Here is a 27626-nt window from a genome sequence, read left to right as displayed (position 1 = left end):
AGGAACTGAATTGAAGCTGTCTTTTATTGATGTGTGTGTTTGTACTTACTGGTAATTATTTGGATTTCCTGGACCTTATTTTTAAACCTTTTCAGGAGGATGGCTACAGAAAGCTTTAGTCTTGACCCTCAAATAAAGGGCAAACCCAAGTCTGAGAAAGTCCTTTAGGAAGAGTCAAGAAGCATATATTTAATCCCTCCTTAACTTGAGAACATCTTCTTTAGTTCTCCTGAATACCATTGTTCCTATGTTTTTTGCCCAGAACAGATGGTACTTGTCTTGTCTGTTTAATGGACAGACCAGCAAGGGAAGACTTTTCTCTCTTACTTTGATAATGAAGATGATGATTTACAATATTTGATCCCAGACCACAGGAAACCATTGGCCTTGATTCTGTCTCTGGAGGGAGGAGGATTTTGGGTTTTGCTGCTACTCCTTCTAAGTTAGGTATAAAAACTTGCAACTTTTGCACAATTGGTATTTATCTGACACAATGAGTTTCCTTTGTCATGGTGATCCGTATTGAGCCTCCAAAGTACATGAGAGGTGCCATTATGCTTGTCTATGCTGCGGAAATCAATTAGCTTGTTGGAAAAAGCAGACAAAAACACTATCCATTCTTATCCAAATTTAGACATGTTAGTATTCTGATATGTTATCAGTGTTTAAAATGTCAAAAATGTTTACCCCAAACTGAAAATATAACACTTTAAAGAGAATAACATGCTAGCACATGTAAATGGATATTTTGAACTCTATTATAGAACATTCTGCTGAAATTTTCCATTTGATCTTGTTTTCTGACCACTTTAGCAATTGCAATTTCATTTCTAGTGCATTCCATTTTAAAGTTGTGTAAAAATCCTTTATTTTTCTTGTGGTGGGAGGAGGTGGTTAGCAGTGGTTAGTGTTAAAATGTCATTGTAGAAAATGTAACATCCGAATATTATAATATGAAAAATAAATGTTCAAAAAATGGGAAAAAAAAGAAAAGGAGAACCAAGAGAAAAATGTACACAATAACAGCACTGAAAAAATAAACAACTTTAAAAACAAATTCATGATTTTTCAGTGGACTGATGATGAAATTTGTCCTCACTACAGAAAGTAGTGATTTAGGATCCAAAATTAGGTATAGCTAGTTTTGTATAAAGTTATTAAGAGAATCTATTTAACTTGACTTTACATTATTTTTTTTAGGTTTTTGCAAGGCAATGGGGTTAAGTGGTTTGCCCAAGGCCACACAGCTATGTAATTATTAAGTGTCTGAGATCAGATTTGAACTCAGGTATTCCTGACTCCAGGGCCAGTGCTCTATCCATGGTGCCACCTAGCCACTCTGACTTTACATATAAGAGGAAATTTGTTTTTATTTTATTTTTTACCAATAGTTGAGGAATGGAAAAGAGAGAAAATATACTTCTTTTAATATTTTTAAGTAGGTAGCATAAGGATGCAATATATTAAATCTCTAGAATTGTTATAAAAATAAAAGAATTCAATAGCTAGTTCTCTATACTATAAAACATAATTCCCAATTAATTGAAGGAAGAAAAATGTTTTAAATAGCCATTTCCCAATTGACAAAAGGCATAAGGAAAGAAGACAGTTCAAGGAAAAAAAACATCAGCAGCCATATAAAAAAAAAACAAGGAGACAAGTCATTACTAATTAGAGAACTGTAAATTAAAGCAAGTCTAAGTTTCCACTGCAAAACTATCAGGATGACAAAGAAGACAAAAAAAATGATAAATGTTGGAGGGACTATGGGAAAACAGCTACATCGAGGGTTGGTAGATCTGGGAAAGTGAACAACCGTTCTGGAAAGCAATGAAAGAGATTGGTAATATCATTTGCAGTTATTGTTCTTACTGATTTGAGAAAGTATAAAGTAGAAACATGTTCTTACCTTTTCCGTATTTCTGGAGTATCATACAATCCATTGTAATCTGAGTCAAACACAGGACCACTGACTACATTGACTCCATTTCTTTCCCCAGCATACTTTGGGAGTAGGATATTATGGAAATAATTCCATATGACTAAACAAAGGAAGGAAAAAATGATATTTGGGGAGAACAACTTATAATGATGTCATGTGGATGAAATTTATATAGTAAATTTAAAATAGCAAATCTAACATCTTTAAAATAGCATATAAATCACAACACATGGGCATGTCAATGGTACAGCAGATAAAGGGCCAGGTCTAGAGTCAGGAATGTCTTGAGATCATATCTGACCTTAGACACTAACTGAGTGACCCTGGCCAAGTCACTTAACCCTGTTTGTTTCAGTTTCTTTTTCTGTAAAATGAAGTGGGGAAAGTAATGGTATCTTTGCCAACAAATACCCCCGACCAAAGGGCATCACAAAAATTCAGTCACTATCAAAACAACTAAAAAAAATCATATGTACCTGATGCTCTGTGTATAAGAATATTACTTTGGAATGTCTGTCTGTCTGTCTGTCTGTCTGTCTCTCTCTCTCTATATATATATATATATACACACACACACACATATATACACACACACATACATGTATACATATGTATGAGACATCCCCATGTATTTGTTTGTATATGTGCATACAAATTAGAGTTACAAGGAATTGTAACAAACCTCAATGAGACTCTTTTCTTATCTGTAAAATAAGAATGATAAATATCTGTACCACCTGCTACTCACACAGCTGTTATATGGGTCAACTGGGAATTTGTTTAAAGTTATTTAGAGCCATAAAGCTGACCTAAAGGCAATACTATTATCTTCATGTGAAACAACTGTAAAGTAAATAATTCCCCTATAATTTGTTCGATATACCTGGTTTCCTTGGTGTGTAAAACAAAATTTTTAAGTAATATATCTACCATGTAAAATAAGTTATATTTGTCACTATGGCAAAAGAATTAAAATAATAAAATTTACCTTGAAAATTTTGGTACATTGGTATTAAGTTACTGGTAATCAGGGCTTCATGATGTCTATTATTAGTACTTTTAGTAAGTTCTGCAAATAAGAAAAAATAATTCAAACATATTATTAAAAAGTCCTTTTTTAATAGTATAAGAAAATACAACCTTCTTAGATACTGGGAGGGGGAATTAAGTGGAATATTACACTAGATCTCATTGTATGAATAAAATGAAATCTTAGTAAAATTCAACATTTAAGGATTTTGTTTAGTCACACTCCTTAAAAAGATAAAATAAAATCACATACTTGAGAATTTGTCTAAGAGCTCCCTATTCATCATATTGACAGCAATTCCTTCCTATGCTGAATATGCTGAAGATTCTCTCCTTTTTATAATTTAACATTTTCTCCTAATTACATGTAAAAACAATTTTAACATTCACATTTAAAGATTTTTAAGTTTCCACTTCTCTTTTTGCCTCCTCCCTACCTCCATCATTGAGAAGGCAAGCAATGCTATAGTAATTCATGTACAGTCATGTAAAATATATTTCCATATTAGTCATGTTGTGAAAGAAATTAGACCAAAAAGAAAAAGAAATTAAGGAAATAAAGACTCTTTCCTTTTAAGACTTTTAAGAAGACTAGTTTGCCTTTTGGCTATTAACATTTATAACCACCTTTTAAGCACAAAAATGGTTTTTTTAACATTTCAAAGATCTGCTTTCCATCATCTATGGGTTAGCATGATACAACACAAAAAAAACAATGGCTCTACAGTTATAAAGGCAGAAACTATGATTGCTTTCCATCAGGAATGGGGGGGGGAGAAAAATTGTAAAACTCAAAACCTTGTCAAAAAGTGATTGGTAAAAACTACCATTGCATGTAGTTGGAAAAACATAAAATAATTTTTTTTTAAAAAGGCAATGACTACAATCAGAGGAATTGAGTTTAAATCCCACCTTGAATGCCATGGACCTTGGTCAAATCATTTAAGTTCTCCAAGCCAGGCTTTCTTCATCTGTAGAATGTGGGGGTTGAATTAAATGAACTTTCAGGTTATTTCCATTCTGGTTATAAGATCTACTCTGAGCTTTTCTAATCTTTACATCTTTACTCAGGAAAGCAGAGAAACAATCATTTCTATAGTATTAGGATTTTCCTATCAAAATATTTTTGGAGAGTTCAAGTCAATGTTAAATTTTCAAAAATCATAATTCAAAGAACTATTAAACAGACTCAAACAACATGATAATATAAGGTAAGTCTGAAAGAAGTTTACATTTTTTAAAAATTATACTTACGTGGAGGAGAGAGGAATCCATAACTTAGTTTTGGGTTATTTTTATAAAATGAACATTTCTGGATGGGACTCAGAGGTATTCGATGATCCTGGTAGAAACAGTTTGAAAAGTCTTCTACAGCGAAACTGTCCTAATGAACAAAATAAAACACTAATTTTGTTCAGGGAAAAGGTGACAAAGGTTCTCTGTGAATAAGTTGTTATAACTGCAAGTCATATGAAGGATCAGTGGTGGTAGTGAAAAGATGGGTTTATTTGAAATCAGAAGAAATGGGTTCAAATTCTGACTCTGCTGCTTACAACTTTATAAGTCTCCCTATTTCACTTTCATTTAAAAATATCATTCTGAAAAGGGTTCCATAGATTTCACAAGACTCTCAAAGGAGTCTCAAACAAAACATTATAAAAAATGTTAAGAAACCTGAACTAGAGGAGTTTTAAAATACTTTCTGGTTGAGTCTTATGAACAATCCTATGAATAAGGGTAGGAGCAATAATATATTTATTTAATCTCTGAATTTCCTTCAGTGTCTAACTCAGTGCTCTACATATTAGAAGATGCTAAATATATTTTATGTGAATTGTATAAAATCTAATCAGCTCCCATGAATTTAATTACCATCCTTATGGTAATTATGATTCTTAAATCTATTTTTGTGCCCCATTATCTCTACTGACTTCTACTGACTGGGCCTCCATAAGACATGAATTTAAAATATTTGTATAATTATTATGAGGTAAAAGAATAAAGTGCAAGATGAAATATTGTTTTTTAAAAAGATTAAACTATATTCTTATTTATCCACAATTTTTCCTCATTGCTTGACTCCCTTGGAGTAAACAATAAGAAATTAAACATGTCACTAACTTCAGGAACAAAATGCATCAAATGAAAGTAGGAAAATTCAGGGGCAGGGATTAGCATGAAGCTATCCTTCTTTGGATATGATACAAAAGGCTAAATCAAGTAGAAATAATAGCTAGCAAAAGCAAAGTATTTATCTATCCTATATCACCAAAAGAAGGAATGAAAAAGTGTTCACAGTAAATCAAAGTGCAAAATGGATCCTGGGGGTAATGAGTGTGCCTTCATTCTCATCAGAAGTGACTCAGGGAGGAAATAACATCCACACTCAAAACAGTTTAGAATACTATAGTAAGCAAAGAGAAAGAGTGGGAAGAGATGGGAGAAAGGGGATGGGGAGGAGAGGAGGGTGTAGGTGAGGAAGAGAGGGAAGATCTTGAGAAAAGATAATCAGATAAAATGGGGGTGGGGAGGAATAGAATGGAGGGGAAATTCAGCTAGCAAAAACAATTGTGGGAAAAAATATTGAATTTCTCTGATGGACTTATGATAAAGAATGCAATCCACCCCAGAGACAGAACTGATGGTATCTGAACACAGATTGAAGTGCACTTTTTTTTTGCTCTCATTTTATTTCTCTTGAGATTTCTCTATCATTGTGTGGATGGGGGGATTATGTTCACTTTTACAACAAGACTATTGTAGTAGTAGTAGTGTGAAAATTAATTAATTAATTAAAATAAATAAATAAGCTAAAGAAAAATGTATCGTACAAGGTGATTCAAAATTGCAAAATGTTTCGGGTGTAGTCTAAGAACTAAAAGGAAGTCTATGGTCAGATGACAAACATAAATAAGAATCATGCAATCATTTCTAATTTATCTACAAAGTAAATATTGCCATCTTATGTCTCTGTTTGGACATGCAATACTCATAGTTTCTACAGTTTGAAGTTGGTTTATATATTTATTCAAGCTTCTGAAATAAATTCTGAAGCTAATTTTGTTCATTGGTTTCCCCTTAAATTCAAGAAATATGAAGTACCAGCTGCATTCAGGTATTAAGTTACGTATTAAATATACAATGATAGATGTGATTATGACTTCATTCTCAAAGAGCTTACATTTTAATTAGAGTTGGGGGTAGGGAGTAAGATCAGTTTGAAAAAAGATATAGACAAAACTACTACAAGAATTTGAGGAGGAAAAAGTCATTTTTTTTTCCAGGGAGAGGTCAAGAAGGCTTCACGGAGAGTGATAAATCTGAACTGGAGGAATTCAGACTCAAGGAGAATAATTTTGTGAAATGGATATTGCTCCTCCTTGATACTTCCCTTCTCTCTATGTCTTCAGGATGCCTGTTTTTCTTCTCTGATTTTTCCTTCTCTCTTTTGCTGATACTACTTTACTTGAAGATCTAATCAGCTCCCATGAATTTAGTTACCATCTTTATGGTAATTATGATTCTTAAATCTACTTTTTTGTGCCCCATTATCTCTACTGACTTCTAATCTCCCATCTCCAAATGACTTTCAGATAAGACAAACTGAATATCTAGTAGGTGTGTTAAACTCATATTCAAAAAAAGAACTCATTATCTTTCCCCTTAAATCTTCCCCACCCCTACCTTCCCTAATACTGTGAAAAGTAACATCATCCTCCCAATCTCTTAGGCTCACAATTTAGGAGTCAGCTTGGATTATTCACTATCTTGAACCTGATATCCAAGCTAATATCAAGGTCTCTCAATTTCACCTTTATAACGTCTCTTGAATATGCTTCTTTCTTTCCTCTGGCACTGTCATTTCCTTGGTACACAAGTTTATTACCTCACACCTATATTATTAAAGACTTACTGGTTCTGCCTGCCTCAAATGCCACCCTATACACCAGTCCTTTCTCTATTCAACCACTAAAATGATTTTACTAATGTGTAGATTAATTCATGTAATATGTGCACACACAAACACACATGCATACATGCATACATACACACATACACTCAATAAACTCCAATAATTTTATTGCCTCAGAGCAAATACAAAAATGCTCTGTTCTGTTTAACAAGGTCCCCTCTTGCCACTCCAGTCTTTTTATACCTTCCTCATCCAGTTACACTGACCTTCTGACTATCCAATGAAAAAGACACTCCATCTCTAGACTCTAGGCATCCTCTCTGGTCATCCTCAATGCCTGGGATGTTGTTCCTCCTTTGTTTTAATTGTTGATCTCCTTGAACTGCTTTCAATCTCAAATAAAATCCCACCTTCTACAAGAAGTCTTTTTTTGGGGAGGCTAGGTGGCACTTAATAATTACCTAGCTGTGTGGACTTGGGCAAGCCACTTAACCTAAATACCTTGCAAAAACTTTAAAAAAAAGGTCTTTTTTCTAAAATTGCCTCTGTAGCTTCCTACATAAATACATATATACTTACAAAGTGTGTTTGCATGTTGCCTCCTCCATTAGACTGTAAATTCCTAAAATCAAGTACTTTTTCCCTCTTTTTTGTATCCACAGTATTTATCATAGTACCTGGTACAGAGTAGGCACTAATAAATGTCTATAAATTAATTATTGATGGAGGGGAGAAGTGCAAAACAAAGATGGAAGAGAAGATGAGAATGGAAAATATCAATCTAAACTGTAACATACAATTTGTGAAGTATGATATAGTTGCAAATGTAAAATTATTCCAGATTGTGAAGAGATTTGAATGTCAAATCCAGGGGTAAATACTTTATTTATTAGACAATTTATTAGTAGCTCCCTGATGATTTACATGCAAAGGAGTGGCATGATCATAGAAATATATATGAATTAAAAGGATTACTTGGATAATAGCAAGGAAGACAAACTGGAGAAGGAACAGATGAGACAGGGAGACATGCTGGTAGGTTAATTATCTAGGCACAAGGCTTAATCTAGGAAGGCTGCAAAAGAAGTGTAGGGAAAGCCCTAGATGCAGAAGGCCTTGTTAAAGTGACAGTCAAATACTAGACAAATAATTGCTGAATGTATAAATTATTGGTGATCTTTTGAAACTGAAAAAGTTTCCCCCGACTAAAATGAACTGATTCTAAAGTTACCAATCAATAAAAATGACAATTATAAAATGCTGGAGCTAAATGGAACTTAGAAATTATCTAGACCCACTAACTAGCTTGAAAGATGAGAAAATTGAGGTTTTTCCATTACAAGTCTATTACAAGGTCTTGCCATTACAAATCTTTGGTTATAAACCAAGATTGACCATGAACAAATACTTCCCAACTAATTTGCTAAGTAATGACCATTTAAAGTGTTTTTGAGAAGGGTCATACCACAGTCACATATACTTGCATTTTTGCCAACAGTGTAGGAACTCCAGAGCGGCATTGTGATGTCACGGCTGTATGCATTTATAAACTGGTGTTGATAAAGAAGACAAAAAGTGCTGTTCTTTTGGAGTACCCTAGGCCTTCCATAGGGCAGGGTGTTTCGCTTAATTGTTTTTTCTAAAAGTGTAAGAGAAGGAAAATAAAACAGTATCTAGAGGACCAGGTTATTATTTTAATCCATTTAGCATATCTGCAAAAAAAATGAAAAAACTGTTTCCCTACAAACATTAATCTACCATTTATTCCAATTTGGAAGTCAGTCTTCATGTTCTAAATCTATTAGCAAATAGTAAAAAACATAAGATTAAAAAAAAAAGGAAAAGATCATAGTAACTTCTACCTGTGGGCAGTTAAGGGGAAAACAAGAATAGAAAACCATTTAGGCTTGGGGAAATCATAAGTTTTCTAGCATATATCCTTCAGCAATTAAGGCCACTTAAAACTGGGTTTATGAAATTTTCTAATGCCCTTAGGTCTTTATTATAGTTAAGTATCTTTATCTTTATCGGTGATTCTTCCTAGTTTTCTGATGTTTTCTAGAATGAACATTTCTTAATCTCTAAAAGTGAAGGTTTGTTTGGTTTTAGAACAATCAAATTGTGCAGCATATAAATTAGGAATTATGAAACTAAGGTACTGTTGGATCTTAGATTTGGTAAAGATCTTAAAAATAATTTAGCTCAACCTGCAAATGAGAAGGAACCTCCTTTATAATATTTATATTTAACTGTAGAGGTAATTCAGATTCAGCTGATTTTACTTTCAGACATCTCTCTTTGAGAAGTTATTTTTTTTTCTCAGATGGGAACAAAAAAATGTCTTCTACTCATCTCATAATTCTACCCTCTGAAGTCAAGCAAAACAAGTTTTATCTTTCAAATATATTGCAAACTTTCAAAAATTTGGACAGTTAAACTATCCTCCTATTTCCTCAGTTCTTTAGAATAAATATTCCTACTTTTTTAAATCAATTAATAACCATCCTGGTTATCCTCCTTCAGATCCAGACACAATACTCTGGACATTTGAGAATGTGAGCAAGACAAACAAAAATTTGTATCACCCTATTGCTAACCTCTCTGAATTCAGACAGGCTAACTATAGATATTCAGATTGGACAATTAACTAAAGTTTATATCATTGGAACTATAACTCAGAAATGTTTTGTTTTTTTAGTTTGGTAGTCTGTCTTAATTTTTGCACTCCACTAACAGTCACTTAAACTCTTTTTTGTCCTAGGCAACTCTCTAACTTTAAGTGACAGAAAACACGCCAACCTGCATTATTATAGGGGAAGTTTCTTTATCCTAGAGTTCTCTAGACCAGTGAAATAAAAGATCCATTCCCAATACTTATATTTAATATAGGTAAAATTTACTTAACTTCCAATTCAGATTATTGACTTCTGTTGTGCCAAGTTACATTGTTGACTCATTAAAATTGCTTTTCACTAAAATGGTAAAAGGGAATCAGGAAGACTTGAGTTCAAATTAGACCTCAGACATTTACTAGTTGTGTGACTCTGGACAAGCCACTTAACCTCTTTTGGACTAAGTTTTATTAACTTTAAAATGGGGATAATAATACCATCTACTTCTTAGTATTGTTGTGAGGATCAAATGAGATATAATTTAGCACAATTCCTGGCTATTCTCTCTCCTTTTCTTTTCCTTGTCTGTTTCACATTCTTCACCTATAAAACATAATATTTACTTTCCAAAATTCTTGGAAGGATTAAATGAAATAATTTTGTAAAAAAAAATCTTTGAAAATTTTAAAGGGCAATATAAAAACAAGTTATCATCATCATCATCATCATCACTATTAAATCCCTTTGACTTTTATAATATGAATTATTGTCTAGCTATATCTAACTGATTCAGCACTCGTTCAATTGACTTCTGAACCAACATAAGACTTTATATTAATTTATCCCTACTAATTTTTATATAATCCAATTCAGCCCAGATTTCTGGTCAGAATTCAGAAATCTTTTTAGATCTTGATTCTATCATCTAGCACATTAGGAATATAAGATAAATCTCACAGGCAACATAATTATTTTTGAGCAAAATATTAACTTCTGCAAAACATTGCTATGTGGAAAAAACGACTGAAGTACAAATCTCTGCACAAGAAAATCAATGTTAGATTCAGGGTTGAGTATTTAGCAACCCCAAATCTTCTGAAGAATTTTGAAAGAACTGCTGTTTTGATTTTAGACTGCATCTAAATGACACCAAATGCACATATGGACATTGAAAAAGGAAATGATCTTTTTCAATTTTCATTCAGATTTCAATTTCATTTAATTAATCAGTCCAACTTTAGGTACCCGAATCTCTTTAATATGACCTCATGTCTAGTAGAGTATACTTGGACATAGAAACCTGAGTAGAAGCTATTGATGGCAGTGTTAAAACCATCATCTGAGGGTCTATTATTAAGTAGCTCTCAAACCTTCAAAACATCTTTCTTGTCGTCATAAAGAGTGATTCAGCTCCCACAAAAATGATATCATTCACTATTTCCAATATAAATACTCCTGCTCTCACTTATGACTAACAGTCTAGACTGTCCAAAACAAAGAGATCTGTGTTGCACCAAGTAGATACAGTAATAGTAGAAGTTCCTTTCTATATTTCTTATACTGCTAAAATTCTAAAAATTCACTTTGCATTTCTTCTGACTTTGCATAAAAATAAGACTATCTTACCTTCTTCTGTGGTCATATTTAACTCTGATTGAAAATCCATGATGGATAAAACCTAAAATGTTTGAAAAATTAAAAAGTAATTCAAGTGAATTTATGGTTATCACTATTCATGTCTTTATTATAGGAACTGGATGCTATAATTAACTAATATTAATCATATGTAACATTCAAAATATTGAAAGTCTTATGAGAAAATACTGTTATTAATTATCATAATTCCATAAAAATTTCAGCATTATATGTTAAGATAAATAAAACACTGTAAAAACATAAATCGAAAACTAGCCCACCTCTTTTCCCAATATCTTCCTACAAATCTTAATCACCTCAGAGACTAAAGAAAAAAAAGAAAAAAAGAAGTCTCTAAAATAACTTTATGGATGGTTATTCTATATTTGACAATAGTCCATCACAACTGTATCACCTTTACAGGTTCCTGACCATAAATGTGTAATGCGAGGCATATATAAGCAAAGCTAAATTTGAGAGCATAGAATTACTACTACCTTGGTTCTCCCTCTACTTACAGAATATTAATGACACCATAAAAAATAAAGATCATGCCCATTTTAAATTTAATGTCCCATGTTCTCCTTTCCTCTATGTCTTTCTGTCTCTTTCTGTCTCTTTTCTGACACAATATATTCTACTGTTCAACAACAACTTCTCTCCTTTTTTAATCAGATTAGAGAAGCCACTGCAAAATTACAACAATCAAAAGAGTATCTTCAGCATTCTTACCGAATCACATGAACAGCCAAGGTTCTCTCTTGTTTTCTTTGTATAAGGGCATTTTGTTAGGTGGCTTACTTCTTTTGGATGCTCTGGTATATGAACAGGTTTCTTTAGAAGATGGTTAAGACTTCCATGAGTCCCATTATTTGAAGCTGGTGTCAAATCCAATAAATCTAATGATTTGAAGAATGGTGGATAATTATTTGAAAGAACTTAGATCTTTCTTAAATGGCATATTATATTATAATTTTTTGAGACTGGACTTCCCTATCTCACCCAGCCTGGAAATATTATGCCTTGTCACTACTGAATGGTACTAAGAGCTATGACCTGCTCTATTTCTGAACCATACTGGCTTGTTTCTCCACAGACAATGCCTCCTGCTACTGAGTTCTCACAAATTTGCTACTGAGTTCTCACAAATTTGCTGCTATAATTAGCATGCACATTCTTAACAATTTACTAACCTCAGCCTCCTAAATAGCAGAGATTATAGGCTCATGACACTATGCCCAATGGCTGTATTATATTTTTTAAACTAAATGTATATAAGTCTTTATAATGTCTATATAGGAGAAAAATTAAGATTTATATTCTTTTCATTTATTTCAGACTGGATTTTGACAATACTGTTTTTAATATAAACTTGAAGAGACTTGGCACACCATGCTTATGTATAAAATTTTCTGTGGAAAACAATTTGTATCACTAGTGATTTATTATATACTATAACATTTCAGATTTTCCAATGCCAGATTATAGAAATATTAGAAATGTTTACAAATAAAATTTAGTATATCATAAATGGTTCACTTCCTATATGGTGCCTGACTGAGCCTGAAATCTTATTCTCCTGGAATGGTCCAGGTACTGCCTATCCCACCCATTTCTTCTTCTGCAAGGTCACCTTTCCTATGTTTCTATCACTATATCCTCTTCATTTTCTTATACTTTCTCTTTTGTTGACAACTTGATCTTTCTCCTGATTCTTCTACTTGTAGAAAAGCTCCTTCTAAGACTCCTTTGCTGGATTATCATCTTTATCTATCACATAATATGTGCTTATTGCACACAAAACCCTTTCAAATCACTTTTTTTAACAATCATTGATTATAATCTCCATGCAGATGATTTCCAGTTCTACTTGTCCATCCTTTACCTGTCTCCTAAGCTCTAGTACTATATTAGTAAACTCCTGCTGATCATCTCCACCTGGATATCCTATAAACATCACAAACTCAAACTCTTATTGCACTCAAATTTTATTCCTTCCTCAAAATTTTCCATTTATTTCTGTTTATGATACTATCATCTTTCTCTTAATATAAATTTGAAACCTTGATTCAATCTTTCCTTCCCTTCTCCTCAATGTGTGTATATATCAGATTCTCAAATCACATTAATCCTATCTCAATGATGTCTCTTATATCCATCATCTTTTCTCCTTACATATGCTCTACATTAACCCAAGCCATGATTCAGAGGACAGTTTCTTGATAGAGAATCAGAGGGCTTTGGTTCAAATCCCACTTCTGCCACTTATTCTCTCTTTGAACTTGAGCAAAGCATATCAGACAAAAGGCAGCAGAACAGTGTGGTTGATCAAGCACTAAGCTTGAAATCAGGAAGGTAAGGATTCAATTCAATTCAAGAGGACAATCCTCTTAACTTCTCTAGACCTCAGCTTTCTCATCTGTAAAATGAGGGAGTTGGACCTGGTGACCTTTAAGGTCCTTTCCAACTGTAAATCTATATTGTTATGATTTCTCAGTATCTCAGTTTTCTCATCTGTAAACTGAGGCACTTGAACTAGATAATCTTTAAAGCCTCTCAAGGTCTAAAATTTAAGATGCTTCATCATTTCTCAGCTGTATTATTACAGTATGCTAATTGGTTTCCCTAGCCTCAAATCTCTAAAGCTCAGATCTAAACATGTTAAATTCCTCCCTCCTCAAAAATCTTAGATGAATCTTTTTTCTAGCCATTTACTCAACGCTCTCAGCATATGGGCTCCTGATAACCTGTCCAGTATTATTTCATATTATTCTGATGGTCTCAAAGGTTCCTTTTTATCCTCAAATATGACATTCCATATCACACCTCTTTAATTTTGCATAAGCGTATCCCCAGATCTTGCACTTAATAAATATTTGTCAATAGAGGGAAAAGAGAACAAATGTGAAAATATTAAAGATTATTCCAAAAACAATGTTGTGTGTATATATGCATAACCATTCCATATGTGTCAATAAAATAGTTTACTAGGTATGCTTTCATTCTACATAAATTCTGAGAAAATATGAATTTTTCACTTACCACACATTAAGTTATAAACTTCAATGTTTTCAAAGGGTTCAACTTTAGTATTATGCTTGAATGCAGGTCCATAGCCAATGAAAAGGGCCTATGTTTTGAACAAAAAAAGATAATCTTAATTTAATAATTCATTGTACATTCTTAGGGAAAAATTAGAAGGAAAATGTCATTTGGTAAATATTCTTTATTATTAATATTAATGATATTTACATTAATATGTTTTCTATAAACTATCCTATGAGGTAGGCAGGGGAAACATAATTATAATTGCCATTTAATAGATGGAGAAATTTAGGTTCACAAAACTTAAATGACTTGCTAAATATTAATTAATCAAAAATTATTAAGTACCCACCATGCACCAGGTACTATCTAGGTAATAAAGATACAAAGACCAAAATGAACAATCTCTCTCTTCAAGGGGAAACAAGGTACACACCTATCTAAGTACATGTAAATTTATGCAAAATAACTACAGAGTGATTTGGAAACACTAAAAGGAGGCATCAGAACAAGTTTCATGTATAAATTGGCACTTGAGTCTGACAGTTTCAAAGGAGAGTAGGGATTCATAGAAGTAGAAATGAGGAGGGAATATATTGTGAGAATGAGAAGCAGTGCAAAGGTATGAAGATGGAAAATAAAATATCATATCTAAGGAATAACAATAAAGTCACTTTGATTCAACCAAAGAATAAGTAAAGGAGTCAATGCACAATAAGGATGGAGGCATATTCTAAAGGGTTCAAAAGGAGAATTTGCATTTGACTCTAGACATAATACTGAATAGGGGAGTGAAATGGAAAGACTTTACTTTAGAAAAATCCCTTCAAGCTGTTGTGAGGCATATTGAATGGAACTATGGAGGCACAATGGAGATTTAAAAATTTTCAGTGCAAGCATTTACATCTTGGAAGTAAGCAAAAGCTACAAACCACAGCATTTTTTATTCAATTGACAGCCCAAATTTAAGAAAGTGATGAGGCAAATGTTAATAATTATTAACTGATTTTATAATATAACTTTATTAATTAGACATTAATATTAATTTTTAAATAACAATTATTGTTTTTCATCTGACTAATATTTATATTGACATCATGTTATTACTATTTCATATTACTATTTATTGGTAAAAATGATATAATATTGTTTATAATGAAATAATAATAGTAAAATATAATATTAATGAAATGCACACATATACATTGTTAATGACTTACATGATAAATCAATACTTTATTCATTGATCTGATTAAATATCATAATTTTATTATGTATTTTACTAATATGTTAATATTGCATTATATAATACAAATTCTATATAATTGCATCATTATTGTTGCTGCTATTATTTACTAATATAAAGCAGATTAAACTGAAAAGTATGTCAAACTTTTTTTCCCTGGAGAGCTGGTTTTCAAACATTTATCAATACATCTTTGATCATATGAGTAGAAAGAAGGAAATAGATGTGAAAAATGTTGTGGAGGTAGAATTAAGAATATTTGGCAACTTTTTGAATTGGAAGGAGAGGAGTAGTTAAGGAGTGTTGAGTGAAAGTGAGAATAAGAAATTGAGAATAACTCCTTAGATTCAAACCTGAATGATTGGAAGAATGGAGATACCTTTTCCAGAAAAAGCAAAGTTAAATGAATGGCAAAATCAGAATGAAAACACAAATACTTAAAGAAGCACCTTAAAAGTAAAAAGCACATTATTCATTTGATCATTACAACAACCTTGTGAGAATATTCTGATTATTCCTATTTTTCAAAAGAAATGTATTTTTACATGTATTCTAATAGCCCGGAAAAGAGTGACTGCTTAATAAATGCTTGATTGATCTAATAAAAAAAAAGTGATGTGTCTATGAAGACATGAGACTGATGAACTAACTAGCTTAGAAGGGATAAGTGATTTGCACATGTTCTACTACTAATAGATGTAGTGAGCAAGATTTTAAAATTTTAAAAGAAGTATGCCTCACTTTAGGAACCTCCTGAAAAGTCACGTGTAAATCAATTTGGGGTAAATCAAAATTATTTTAAGTCCATAAGTGGAATATATTTTTCAAAGGATTTTAAGAAATCTTTTTGCAAAACGGTGATTCATCTCTATTTTGCTTTGCAAGTTTTGAATTTACATATTGGACTTTTTTTTTAGGTTTGTTTTTTTTTTTTTTGCAAGGCAAATGGAGTTAAGTGGCTTGCCCAAGGCCACACAGCTAGGTAATTATTAAGTGTCTGAGACTGGATTTGAACCCAGGTACTCCTGACTCCAAGGCCGGTGCTTTATCCACTATGCCACCTAGCCACCCCAACATATTGGATTTTCTTAAACCAGGTATATGCTTGCATTTAATCATTATGTAATCTTTTCTTTTCAAAAAGATAATGAGGTATAATATTGTCACTTACTTGCATATTTGAGAATATATTATCTGAGCCATGGAATCCATATCCACAATGTTTTCTCTCTTCTGGGTTCCTAATTTTGATATAAATATTTCAGTTAACATATTATATAGTTAGAAAAAATTTTTACATTTATTGTGCCTGGAATAGAATAGCTGCTTAATACATTGATTGATCTGAAAATAAGCACCTACTATGAAGACAAAGCTGATGAAATAATTAGTTTAAAAAAAACTGTACAAGGTTTATTTAACTTTTCTATACTATCTTATAAACTGAATGAGAATTGTTGTCTTTGGTCCTTCTGTCTCTCTTCCTTCTTTGCTCCCTTTCCCAAAAATGTAGTATGGAATTAAGAGACAAGATACTCAGTAAAATACTATTACTTGACTCCTAGCTCAATATTTAAATTCAGCGTGGATTAAGAAGACATACGGGGTGGCTAGGTGGCGCAGTGGATAGAGCACTGGCCCTGGAGTCAGGAGAATCTGAGGGACACTTAATAATTACCTAGCTGTGTGGCCTTAGGCAAGCCACTTAACCCCATTGCCTTGCAAAAACTAAAAAAAAGGAAGATATACACATTTAGTTTCCACTCCTTTTTTTGTGACCATAACATAATTTGATAATTTAGGTATTGGTTTACCAATAATACCATTTAATAGACTTTTAATTTTTATTCAGTAACCCAGAGGCACAGAATCCTATTAAAGTACTCTGAGGTGAGGTATAAAACAACTGGTACATACTCCTGAAGTTTACAACCCAGAACATGAACTTGAAACTACTTACAAAGGAATATTTTAAGGAGTGGAATTAATAAAGTATAAAAGTGCCATTTAAGTACTTCTTAGTACTTAGTAATTTTCTTAAATTACAAATAAAGGGTAAGAAGATATTGATGAAGTTAAGCAGGTGACAATCCATTTTCATATTGTTTCCAATGATCCATAGTATCTTAAACTGTCAAATCATTATAACATCTGTAATATGAATACTCTACTAAGTATGATTTAACTGACTTCCCTAGCTCTTCACTGGCTCTTTTCCATGTTCTCCTCTAGCTCCTTTTCACAATTTTCCTTTAATAGTCAGAACCCCAGTATCTATTTTGACTTCATGTTCCATTAGTCCTGCTGATTTTTTTTTGAAGTGTCACTCTCATTCACCTCTTCATTTTTATTTCTATAATCCCAATCCTAATCTGGATCTTGTTACCTAGTTAATCTCCTTCTGCACTTCCAACTTTTATTTCTCTTCCCTAGGATTCAAACTCTGCCTTAAAACATTTACTAGCTGTGTAACCCTGGGCAAGTCATTTAACTTTCTCAGGCTCCATGACTGCTTCTGTGAAATTGGGAATAAGGATATTATGAGTATTAAATGAGATTAATATATAAATAACTTTGCAAACCCAAAGCATTATATAATTGATAGATATCATTGCTGTTATTACTAGCTATTATTAGGTGCATAACCCTGAGAAAGTCATATAACTTCTCTCAGTCTTAGTTTCTTAACTTGTAAATGGGACTATTATTAGTACCCACTTTCTCAACTATTCTTTGCATACCTTAATTTAATTTCCTTATTTTTCCTAATACAAATTATTCTCGCATAATCTGCCACAAACACTGTTTGCACAGAAGGTACAAAAGAGAAAACAAAGGTAGAACTTACATTGCAAGTTGCCATTGAGGATCTAAATAGAATATCAAAGGCTCAATTCTATCATTCTTCGCAAAATGTAAACGCCTGGGTAAAAATTGTTTCAGGTAAGGTTTGAAGTGTTGATCAGGTTCTCTGCACTGAAATCACAATTTTACTTTAAATTAAGCAGAATCATTATTTCTCTGTTTTCCAAAAAACACTCTTTTAAAAGTCCAGCTCTATTCCCTCATAGTAAAGAAGTTATCTTGTGCTCTTGAAGCTAAAATTGTGTCATCAGAATAAAATGCTCTGGGGTTTTCTCATAAAATGATTGAAAGCACATGAATATGAGATTAAAGATGTAATGCAGATATTTTGTCTGAGGACAAGCCTAATTATATTTGGAGAGACTCAGAAAGATCACCCATTAAAGCATAAAAAGAATGAGGCACTGGTGAAAGTAATGCTCAAACCGATGAAATCAATTATAAATCCTTGAAACACTGAAGTATAAAGCCTTCAAATGAAATTATGATGAAAATGTTACCTAATATTGTTTTGTTTTAGTTTACACTGTGAAATAGAACCACAAAAATAAATCTAGTTATTAGGACTAATCTAAGTCCAATATCAGAGCTGGCTAAAATGTTCTAGGTATGACAGATTTATTGTCATTAAAAATTGTGTTTATTTTGGCTATTGACTAATCAATTTACAAATATTCTCCTCCAGAATAATAAAGATTTTTCTCAATATTTGTGATTAAAACAGAACAATCTAGCTTAACAGTATAAAACCTTGAGCCTCCTTAAAAGTTACAAATTAGGCAAAACAAACCCACATAGGCAAAAATTTCAAACTTGCAGTCCTACAATACAGTTTTTATATTCTTTACTTAAGTCATCTTGGATAAAGCATGTGCTTAACATTAACTTCTCCATCAAAGATTTTTAAAATTTAAATTTATATAATATTACTCAGCTATTACAAAAGAAGTAATACTTACAGAAAGATTCCTGGCAATGTCTTCATAATTAACTGAAAGAATACCAGATAATTGTTAAACAAGTTTCTCACATGACAAGAAATGCAAAACACTGTAAGAACAATATTAACAAAGGAATTCAAGCAAAAACTTTAGGCTAAATACTTAAGGTTTCAAATATCTATTTATAAAGTTTCCGTGCATTAAATGTATATTCCCTGAAATATTTTCACAATATGCTCAAAATAAATGTGAACTGAATATAAAAGGTCATGAAACAATGGTAAAATAAAAAGAGAATGGGATATCTCATAATGAAAACAAATGGAAGATTATTAACCTAGCAAAGATTAGAAGCTTTCATTGAAAAAATTTAAATAAATTTGATTACGTAAAATTAAAAAGATTGTTCTTGCAATAAAAATCACTGAAGCTAAGGAAAAACACTAGCTGGGGAAAAAACTGTATCAAATATTTCTAGCAAGAGTCTTATATCCTAAATATATTGGGGCATTATAACAAGCATAAAAGACAAATAATCATTCCCTAAAGAACAAATGGTTAAAGAATATGAAACAAGTAGTTCTTTAAAACAGAATTGTGAACTATTAATCTATGAGAGTGTTCCAAATCACTAATAAGAAAAATATGAATGAAAAACTCTAAGATTCCAAAAACTGGCAAAAATAACCAAAATAGTTATGTCAGTGTTTTAGGGAATGGATAAAGATAGTATATTAACATTTTCCAGGTAGAACCATGAATTAGTTTGATCATTCTAGAAAACAATTTGGAACTGTTATTAAAAAAAACAAGTCTAATGTGCCTATACATATCCTGTGACTCAGAAATCATACCACTACATATATAAACATGGAGGTAAAAAAAGTAGAAAAGACTTTTGTATATATCAAAATATTGTTAGATGTGTTTTTTGAGATAAAAAAATTCAGAGAAACATGATAACCTGATGCAGGAATGAAATAGGCAATACAAGAAAATGAACATGGACAGAACAGTAAAAAGGAATTAAATGCTATGCAATCATAATTATAATCTCAGACCAATGAAAGAGTTTAAGAAAATGTACTTCTCTTCCTTTGCAGAGGTGAGGGACTCTGAGTGTGGAATGTAGCATAAACTATTAGACATAGTTGATATGTTAGTTCTAAACTGTTCTCCCCACCATAACCCTTTTTCTTTTATTTGTTTCTCAACAGTACACAAATAATTAACTGTTCTCAAAAACCCCAAGAGAGAATGGGTGTGGGAGGTGCAGAAGAAAGTAGTTTAAACTACAACCAAAATAATATTTTAAAATATATTTCCAGACACCATTGAATTGGGAAAAATGAAGTATATTTAAGAGCTTAAGAGCTAATATACAACTTAATTTTTCCTTTGGCATCTTTTTTAAAAATAAATTTTAACATAATTTAGAAAAGTTTCAGATTGTCTTTCTTAGGAGTAAGCCTCCTTTCTTCTTTAAAACTCTTTTTCAATAATATAAATCATTATATATAAGTAGTTGCCCAGAAAACAAATGGATATATATTAGCAATTAGTTCTGCTACTGCTATTAATAACAATGAAATTGAATTGAATAAAATGTTTTAATATTTTCTAAAATTTTCTGTCTGTAGGTCACCTAAGATGAGGAGTCCTGTACTTTTGCAGTGATTCACAGAACAGCAGCACTTTTCTGATTGATTGTTGTCTGTAATTAAAGATGACCATGACATCAAATGAACTGATGGCATGACAATTTTCTAAGTGCTAAAATTTAGCAAAAAAAAGTCTGGAGGATCTGAGAATGTATGGCTGTACTTCCCTTACCCTTGCAATTCCATAAGATGTTTGACTTGCATAAGATGTAGGTTGCTAATCCAAAAGTCAAAAGGAAAGTAACATTCTCATCTATCCTGCTTCCTGGTCAAAATTGACTAAATTTGACTTGTAATAACAAGTTCTGAATATAATCACTCATTGTCTGGTAAGTTTAAATACTTACAAGTCTGGGGGTTATCTGGAACATCAAAAATTCTAAATCGAGCTGCAGGACCATAAAATACTTTGACATTTTTAACATCCCCCAAGTATTTGTTCAGGTAGACATATTTTTTACAGCTACCTTGTTCCATTCCTAAGGAGGAAAAATAAAGGATTAAAAAACTGCAGGAATACTAGGAAGGAAGGAAGGAAGGAAGGGAGGGAGGGAGGGAGGGAGAGAGAGGAAGGGAAAGACAGAGAGAGGGAAAAGGAAAGGACAAAAGAAAGAACCTTATCAGACAGAATGAACTTTCTCTTAAGAATTTCATTTGAAGTAATGATCTAACAATTCCAAAGAACTCATGATGAAAAAAGCAATCAGCCTCCAGACAGAGAACTGAAAGACTCTGAGTGCATATTTTTTCCTTTATATAGCTTCTTCCCCCCCACCCCCACAACAGTTAATGTGTAAATACATTTTGCATTATTTCATATAAAATGAGTTTCATATGTCTTGCTTTCTCAATGCCTGTGAAAGGATATGCAGGGAGGGAGAGAATTTGGAAACTGAGATAAACATTAAAAATAAAAAAATTTAAAAGAATTTCATTTGGTAAGTTTTGAAATTTATATTGTGTTATAATTTGTGAAAACAAAAGAAGCATGCAACAGGTTTTCCCTCCCCCTTTAAGAGTCTTAATTTCTAGCAATCACTTTTACTTGATCTTGTTTGATTATCTGTCCCCCTCCCCCTAAACCTCTTTAATATTTATACTTTTTAAAAATAAATTTTGATAGCTATTTGAAAAAAATACTTATCCTTATTCAAACTTTGTAATATCTTAGATATATATGTGTGTGTATTGAGGCTAGTATTCCAGTTTTATGACTAGAAAAACAAAACCAGTGTTTGGCCAAATTCATCTAGAGAACTAATAACATAATTGATCTCTCCTTGGATATTTTATTATTTCATAGATTTTGCCATTAGTATTTTATTTTCCAACATAATCATTTCTATTTCCCAGAAATGTTTTTCAATTTCCCATATGCATACTTCTCCCATTTTCCCAACACTGTTATTAACATAGTAAACAACAACTCACAATCAAAAAAGGAGCAAGATTTTAGAAGCTGAAATATGCTAAGCCCAAGTCTAATATTCGTCTTCTTCATATCTACCTCAACAAAATGGAGATGGAAAAGTTTCATGAAAATATAATTGTCTAAAACATCCAACAAGATAAATTAGAGGCAGAAATAATCTTTTAAATTTCCTTATAATGACTTAGATTAGTGGCTGCCTCCATCCCAAATTAACCAACAATTACTCCCATCCTTCAATTTAGTAATTGGATTTTAAATTTTCTTCTTATTTGCACATGTCATTTTACATTATTTTCCCCTTAATTTCCCTGTATATCTGTATGAGATTCCAGTATAAGAAGGAAACTACATGAAATGAATTGTAAAATGTAATGGGAACTAGCGTAGTGTAACTAATTCCTTGGCACCTCTGTTATGAAGTGTAACCAAAAGAATTTAAATTACCATGATCTGACACAAGAATAAGGTTTATGCATCTGTGTAAGTTCAGCACTTTAAGACCATCCATCAGCATGCCAACAATGTTGTCAACTCTCTGTAATGCCTTGATCACCTAGAAAAGAGAAGACATTTCAAGTGGAACAAAGTTGTGATTGAATTTGGCTGCAAATATTTTCTTTTCTAGAAATATTTATATTTTTAAGGAAAAACACATTGAAGGGCATATCTATATGATATAAAACATTCTTTGGAAGCTCAGTAGTTAGGGGTCATTGAGAGCAGGAAATAATAATTGACTATCAGAAAGGCAATCATAGAGCACTAAAACAGAAATAGTCTAGACTTTGAAACAAATATAACCAATGTGATAAGCCCTTTCCCAAGGCATCTATTTGGCAAATATTCATATAATACCTCTGATTCAAACTATGTTTCAACTCAGATTAATGAACCTAACAAAAACTGACCATGGTATTAAACTAACATTGAAACTGCATTGAAGGGGTGGCTAGGTGGTGTGCTGGATAGAGCACTGGCCCTGGAGTCAGGAGTACCTGAGTTCAAATCTGACCTCAGACACTTAATAATTACCTAGCTGTTTGGCCTTGGGCAAGCCACTTAACCCATTGCCTTGCAAAAATCTAAAAAAAAATTGCATTGAAATTGAGTGTGAATTTTGTGTTTAGTGAACTTATCTGCACATGACTAATAATTTTCTAAAACCACTAAATCCTAAAAAATAAAATAACAAAAATTCAAGAATATCAAGGGACATTCCAGAACTAATACCTAGCAGCATTTATATTCTCCAACTATCCACAAAGAAAACCACACTAGTATTCCATTTCATTTTAATACTTGGGTAATATGTCAAATCAGTTTAATCTTTAATTCCATTTATTCCACTATTGTGGAAGTAAAATGACAGGTTCTCTCAATATGACTTCTCATTCAAAGATAACTAACAACATAAATTAACATTTTGTTAATAAATACAAATCAAGTGTAAATTTGTCTGAGAATTTAAATTATCTTATTTCTTGCAAGTAAATTAAATTTGAGAAATAAACTCAAAAATGGATGAACCAAAATTTCTAAAATTGGTAAGAAGAATCAGCAAAGTAAATTCTCTGAAAAGACAGAAAGAAATTGAACTTTAAAGTATATATAATCAGTGCGAGATGATGGTTCAGTCACTAAAGTCACTAGCGTTGAGTCAGCAGACATGAGTTCAATTCTAATTCAGTTACTTACTACCTAACCTAGGCAAACTTGACAAGTTAAGTCAATTTATGGGTTTCAATATTCCAATTTAAGAAATAGAGGGTAAGAAGTAATGGATTGGATGGTCTATCAACTCTAGACTTTCAACTTTATTCCTAGATTTTCAATCACTCAGAGAAAGAACTTTGAAATAAAAAATAACAATCCACAGATCATTTATATTGAATATCAAAGACAATGAAGTCATACTTCTCACATGAGTCTCAAAGTACCTTAAGGAGACTGGAGTAATCTCATTTAAGCTAAATATTTGACTGAACAAAATAGGGTAATAGGATTTAGACCTGGGAGGGACCTTAAGAATCAGCTAATCCTCACTTTCCATGAGACAGCACTGAAGTGGAGAGAGATGCCTCCTAACATCAAACAGCTAATAAGCAGCAGAGATTCAAACTCAGCTCTTCTGACTCAAAAATCCAATGCTCTTTGCACTATACTTCACTGCCTCTATATCTGTCATCAAAACAACCAAGAACTTTTTTTTAAGACAGAGTCAGTCTATTTGGCTATTCAATGAAACTGTATCTGACTATAGTTTTCCCTGAAATATATGTGTTGTGTTATTACATACACTTAACTTTACTTAAAACTTGCTTGCCATCTAACTCAAACTTCACCTGCCTACCTGGGAAAGAAGAGACATATGAGAGTCAGAAACAAAGAAAGAAATCATTAAGCATATTTAAACAAAAATAAATGATGCTCACATCCACTTGCCTTGTAAAAAGTTATAACTTATACAAGAGCATTCAAGAACCTCTTGTAATTATAAAAAAGAGTGACATTACACACAGCTTTTTGCTGATATACAGTCTAGAAGTAGCATTTTCCTGAACTGCTGTTGCATAGGATATAATCATCTTCTATGTGGAATAGTTGTCAAAATAAATGTTGCAAAGATTTAGGAACAACTTTTGGTTTAATTCCAATTTTTCATAAAGTTCTGATAATTAAGGTAGTCTTAAAGACTCCAATTCTTCATAAAGTTCTTATAATTAAGGTGGTCTTAAAGAAGCAGGAAACTATCAAAAGACAGTAAGCTAGGTGGCATGGTAGATATAGCACCAGTCCAGAAGTCAGGAGAACCTGAATTCAAAACCAGCCTCAGACACTTGATATTTACTAACTCTGTGACTTTGGACAAGTTACTTAAGTCCATTGCTCCACAAAAACCAAAAAAGAAAAAAAAAAGGAAGAATTTCTTTCTCATTGCCCACCTCCTCCCATGAAATTACAGAGATCTGGCTCTTGTCACTCTGTGCCAGTCTGTTGGGTGGTGCAGAAGATATAATACTGGACCTGGAGGCAAGGAAGCCATAACATCAAAACTTGCCTCAGACACTTACTATGTGACCCTGGATTATCAAATAACTTCTCTATGTTTCTGTTTCCTTATATGCAAAAAGGGGATAATAATAATAATAATATTTAAAATCCAGGATTATTGTGAGGATATAATGATGTAACATATGCACAGTACTTTGCAAACCTTAAACCTTAAATGCTGCTAATTATCACCATTATTATCACAAACCATTGACTGGTAAGAATTTTGTTTTAGGACTGATACCAACCCCAGGATCCTGGGCAATGTTGATTAAGCTTTTGGATTGTCATCAATTTTAAGATGCAAACTAGGAAATAAGGAAAAATATATGAAAACACTCTCCTAACTATTGGAGCCACCCTGAATATTGTTTCTTTAAGAAGTCCATTCTTGGTTCAGTTTAGTTTCTCTCATCCTTCATTCACCTTGCGCCTCAGGTCTTTCAGATTATCAAGAACTGCCTAAAATTCAGATTCATTTAATTGTTAGCTTGTTCTACAAAGTTGCTAATGAAAATGTACTTACTTCACTGCTGAGGGGTCCAAATGAATGACCTGAAGTATCTGGTTCTTCTAAATACAGAGTGTAAAAGTGTGGTCTAAATCAAACAGTATCAAAATGTAATATTTTATAAACACATTGAAACACAGAATAGAAAAGATTCATTCAACAACACATATCAAGTAAAAATCCATTTCATTTCACAGAGGTAATATTTAAATGTGTTGAGAAAGAAATTGCATGTTGGATGCCTTGAAAACATTTGAAATTATTAATTCAATAGATTGTCAAGGCTACATTACTAAGTAAAGTAAACCAATTAACATTATCAAAAGTCATTTCTTTAAAAATAAGTTACATAGAGAAGCTAACTACTCTAAAACAATTAGACAAGAGAGCACATAGAACAATTCTGCACCTACATACCTTTCATCTTTAGGAAGCTTTAGCCATTGAAGAATACTCAAAACTCTTTCTTCAAATGGGATGGAACTAAGGAAAAAGGAAGACAAAAGAATCAATGCTTTTGGAGATAAATAATATATATATGCATATATATATGTGTGTGTATGTGTATATATATATACATATATATATATGTATATATATCTGTGACAAATCAATCAGTCAATAAACATTTATTAAGTAGCTACTAAATACAGGACTAAATGCTGAGTGTTATTGCTGAAAGGAAGTAGAGAAAAAGCACCAAGTACTTAACCTAAAAACTATGGTTTTCTTTGGTAAATAATAATAATTTTTAAAATTAGCATTCAAAAATACCTTCTATGTGCCAGGTACTTTGCTAATCACTATACAAATGTTATCTCATTTGAGTCTCACAACAAATCTGGCAAGTGAGTGTTATTAATTATATTTCAAAAGAGTTAACTAGTTTGTTGTCATAGAAGAAGGTAGGTAGCTTTTCTCTGTGCTATGCTACTTGAGAATAAGACTCTATGTCTCCTTTTTTTTTTAAATAATCAATCCCTCTTGGAAGTCTGTCAAAACCTATGTACCCTTTTTCAGAATAATGCTTTTAAATTCATAAAATGAAATGTGAAATTATAAAGGAAACTTCATAATGAAATAAAAGTTAAAAATATTTAAAGCAAATTAACAGACCCTAGTTAAGAACTCTAGCTGCAGATTGTGAAATCTAAGTTTCAAAAACAATCTTCTTTAATAAGGTTCTCACACTTAATAGCAACATTTTAAAATTGAATGATTTTCAGGAAGTTCTCTTAATTTAACTTTTTCAATAGTAATCAGCTTTTAACATTAGTAACCAATTCCAGACTAAAGGCTCTTATCTAATTTCCTGCCAACAAACTTGTATAACTTTCAAATTTTTTTTCTATTTTAATTCATTTTTAAGTGCCTATTTTGGCTTTGATTTGGAAATATGAAGGTGGAAAACAGAGAAAATCTTGTCTTCCAGCAACTGACAACTTGATCCTATTGGTTAACCTAGCTATGCTTCGTCAGCAATAGCAAAGTAACAGGGTTTGGGGGGGAAAATGGTGAGAAAAAGGCTGTACACAAATAAATATAATTTTAAAAAATAGAATTTTATAAGGGTAAAAAATAATGTATAAAATGCTACAATAATTTTAGGACCAAGGAATGACTTTCAGAAAAGACTTTAATGCAGAGGTAAAACCTAAGCTAGGGTAGATAAGTTGTGCAGTGGTTAGAGTGCCTGACCTGGAGTCAGGAAGACTCATCTTCCTGGGCTTAAATCTGGCTTCA

General features: G+C 32.1%; 1 protein-coding gene across 1 annotated transcript in view; it reads right to left on the bottom strand.

Annotated features, from left to right (window-relative positions):
• Window positions 1–27626, bottom strand: part of ENPP1 (ectonucleotide pyrophosphatase/phosphodiesterase 1) — a 99406-nt gene that overhangs the window by 13069 nt on the left and 58711 nt on the right. The window contains exons 10-23 of the mRNA XM_074187602.1: window positions 26301–26366; window positions 25899–25971; window positions 22766–22874; window positions 21237–21368; window positions 19247–19278; window positions 18271–18398; window positions 16594–16663; window positions 14174–14261; window positions 11864–12030; window positions 11123–11174; window positions 8369–8523; window positions 4226–4355; window positions 2931–3011; window positions 1910–2042 (exon numbers count right to left, since the gene is read on the bottom strand). Of these exons, the coding sequence (XP_074043703.1) occupies window positions 1910–2042; window positions 2931–3011; window positions 4226–4355; window positions 8369–8523; window positions 11123–11174; window positions 11864–12030; window positions 14174–14261; window positions 16594–16663; window positions 18271–18398; window positions 19247–19278; window positions 21237–21368; window positions 22766–22874; window positions 25899–25971; window positions 26301–26366 (1416 nt within the window). The remainder of the gene's footprint in view (window positions 1–1909; window positions 2043–2930; window positions 3012–4225; window positions 4356–8368; window positions 8524–11122; window positions 11175–11863; window positions 12031–14173; window positions 14262–16593; window positions 16664–18270; window positions 18399–19246; window positions 19279–21236; window positions 21369–22765; window positions 22875–25898; window positions 25972–26300; window positions 26367–27626) is intronic.

This window comes from Macrotis lagotis, chromosome 5 (assembly GCF_037893015.1).
Source record: "Macrotis lagotis isolate mMagLag1 chromosome 5, bilby.v1.9.chrom.fasta, whole genome shotgun sequence".
Classification (NCBI taxonomy): domain Eukaryota; kingdom Metazoa; phylum Chordata; class Mammalia; order Peramelemorphia; family Peramelidae; genus Macrotis; species Macrotis lagotis.
The sequence above is the reverse complement of the archived record's forward strand: the minus strand, read 5'-3'. Positions and strand labels throughout refer to the sequence as shown.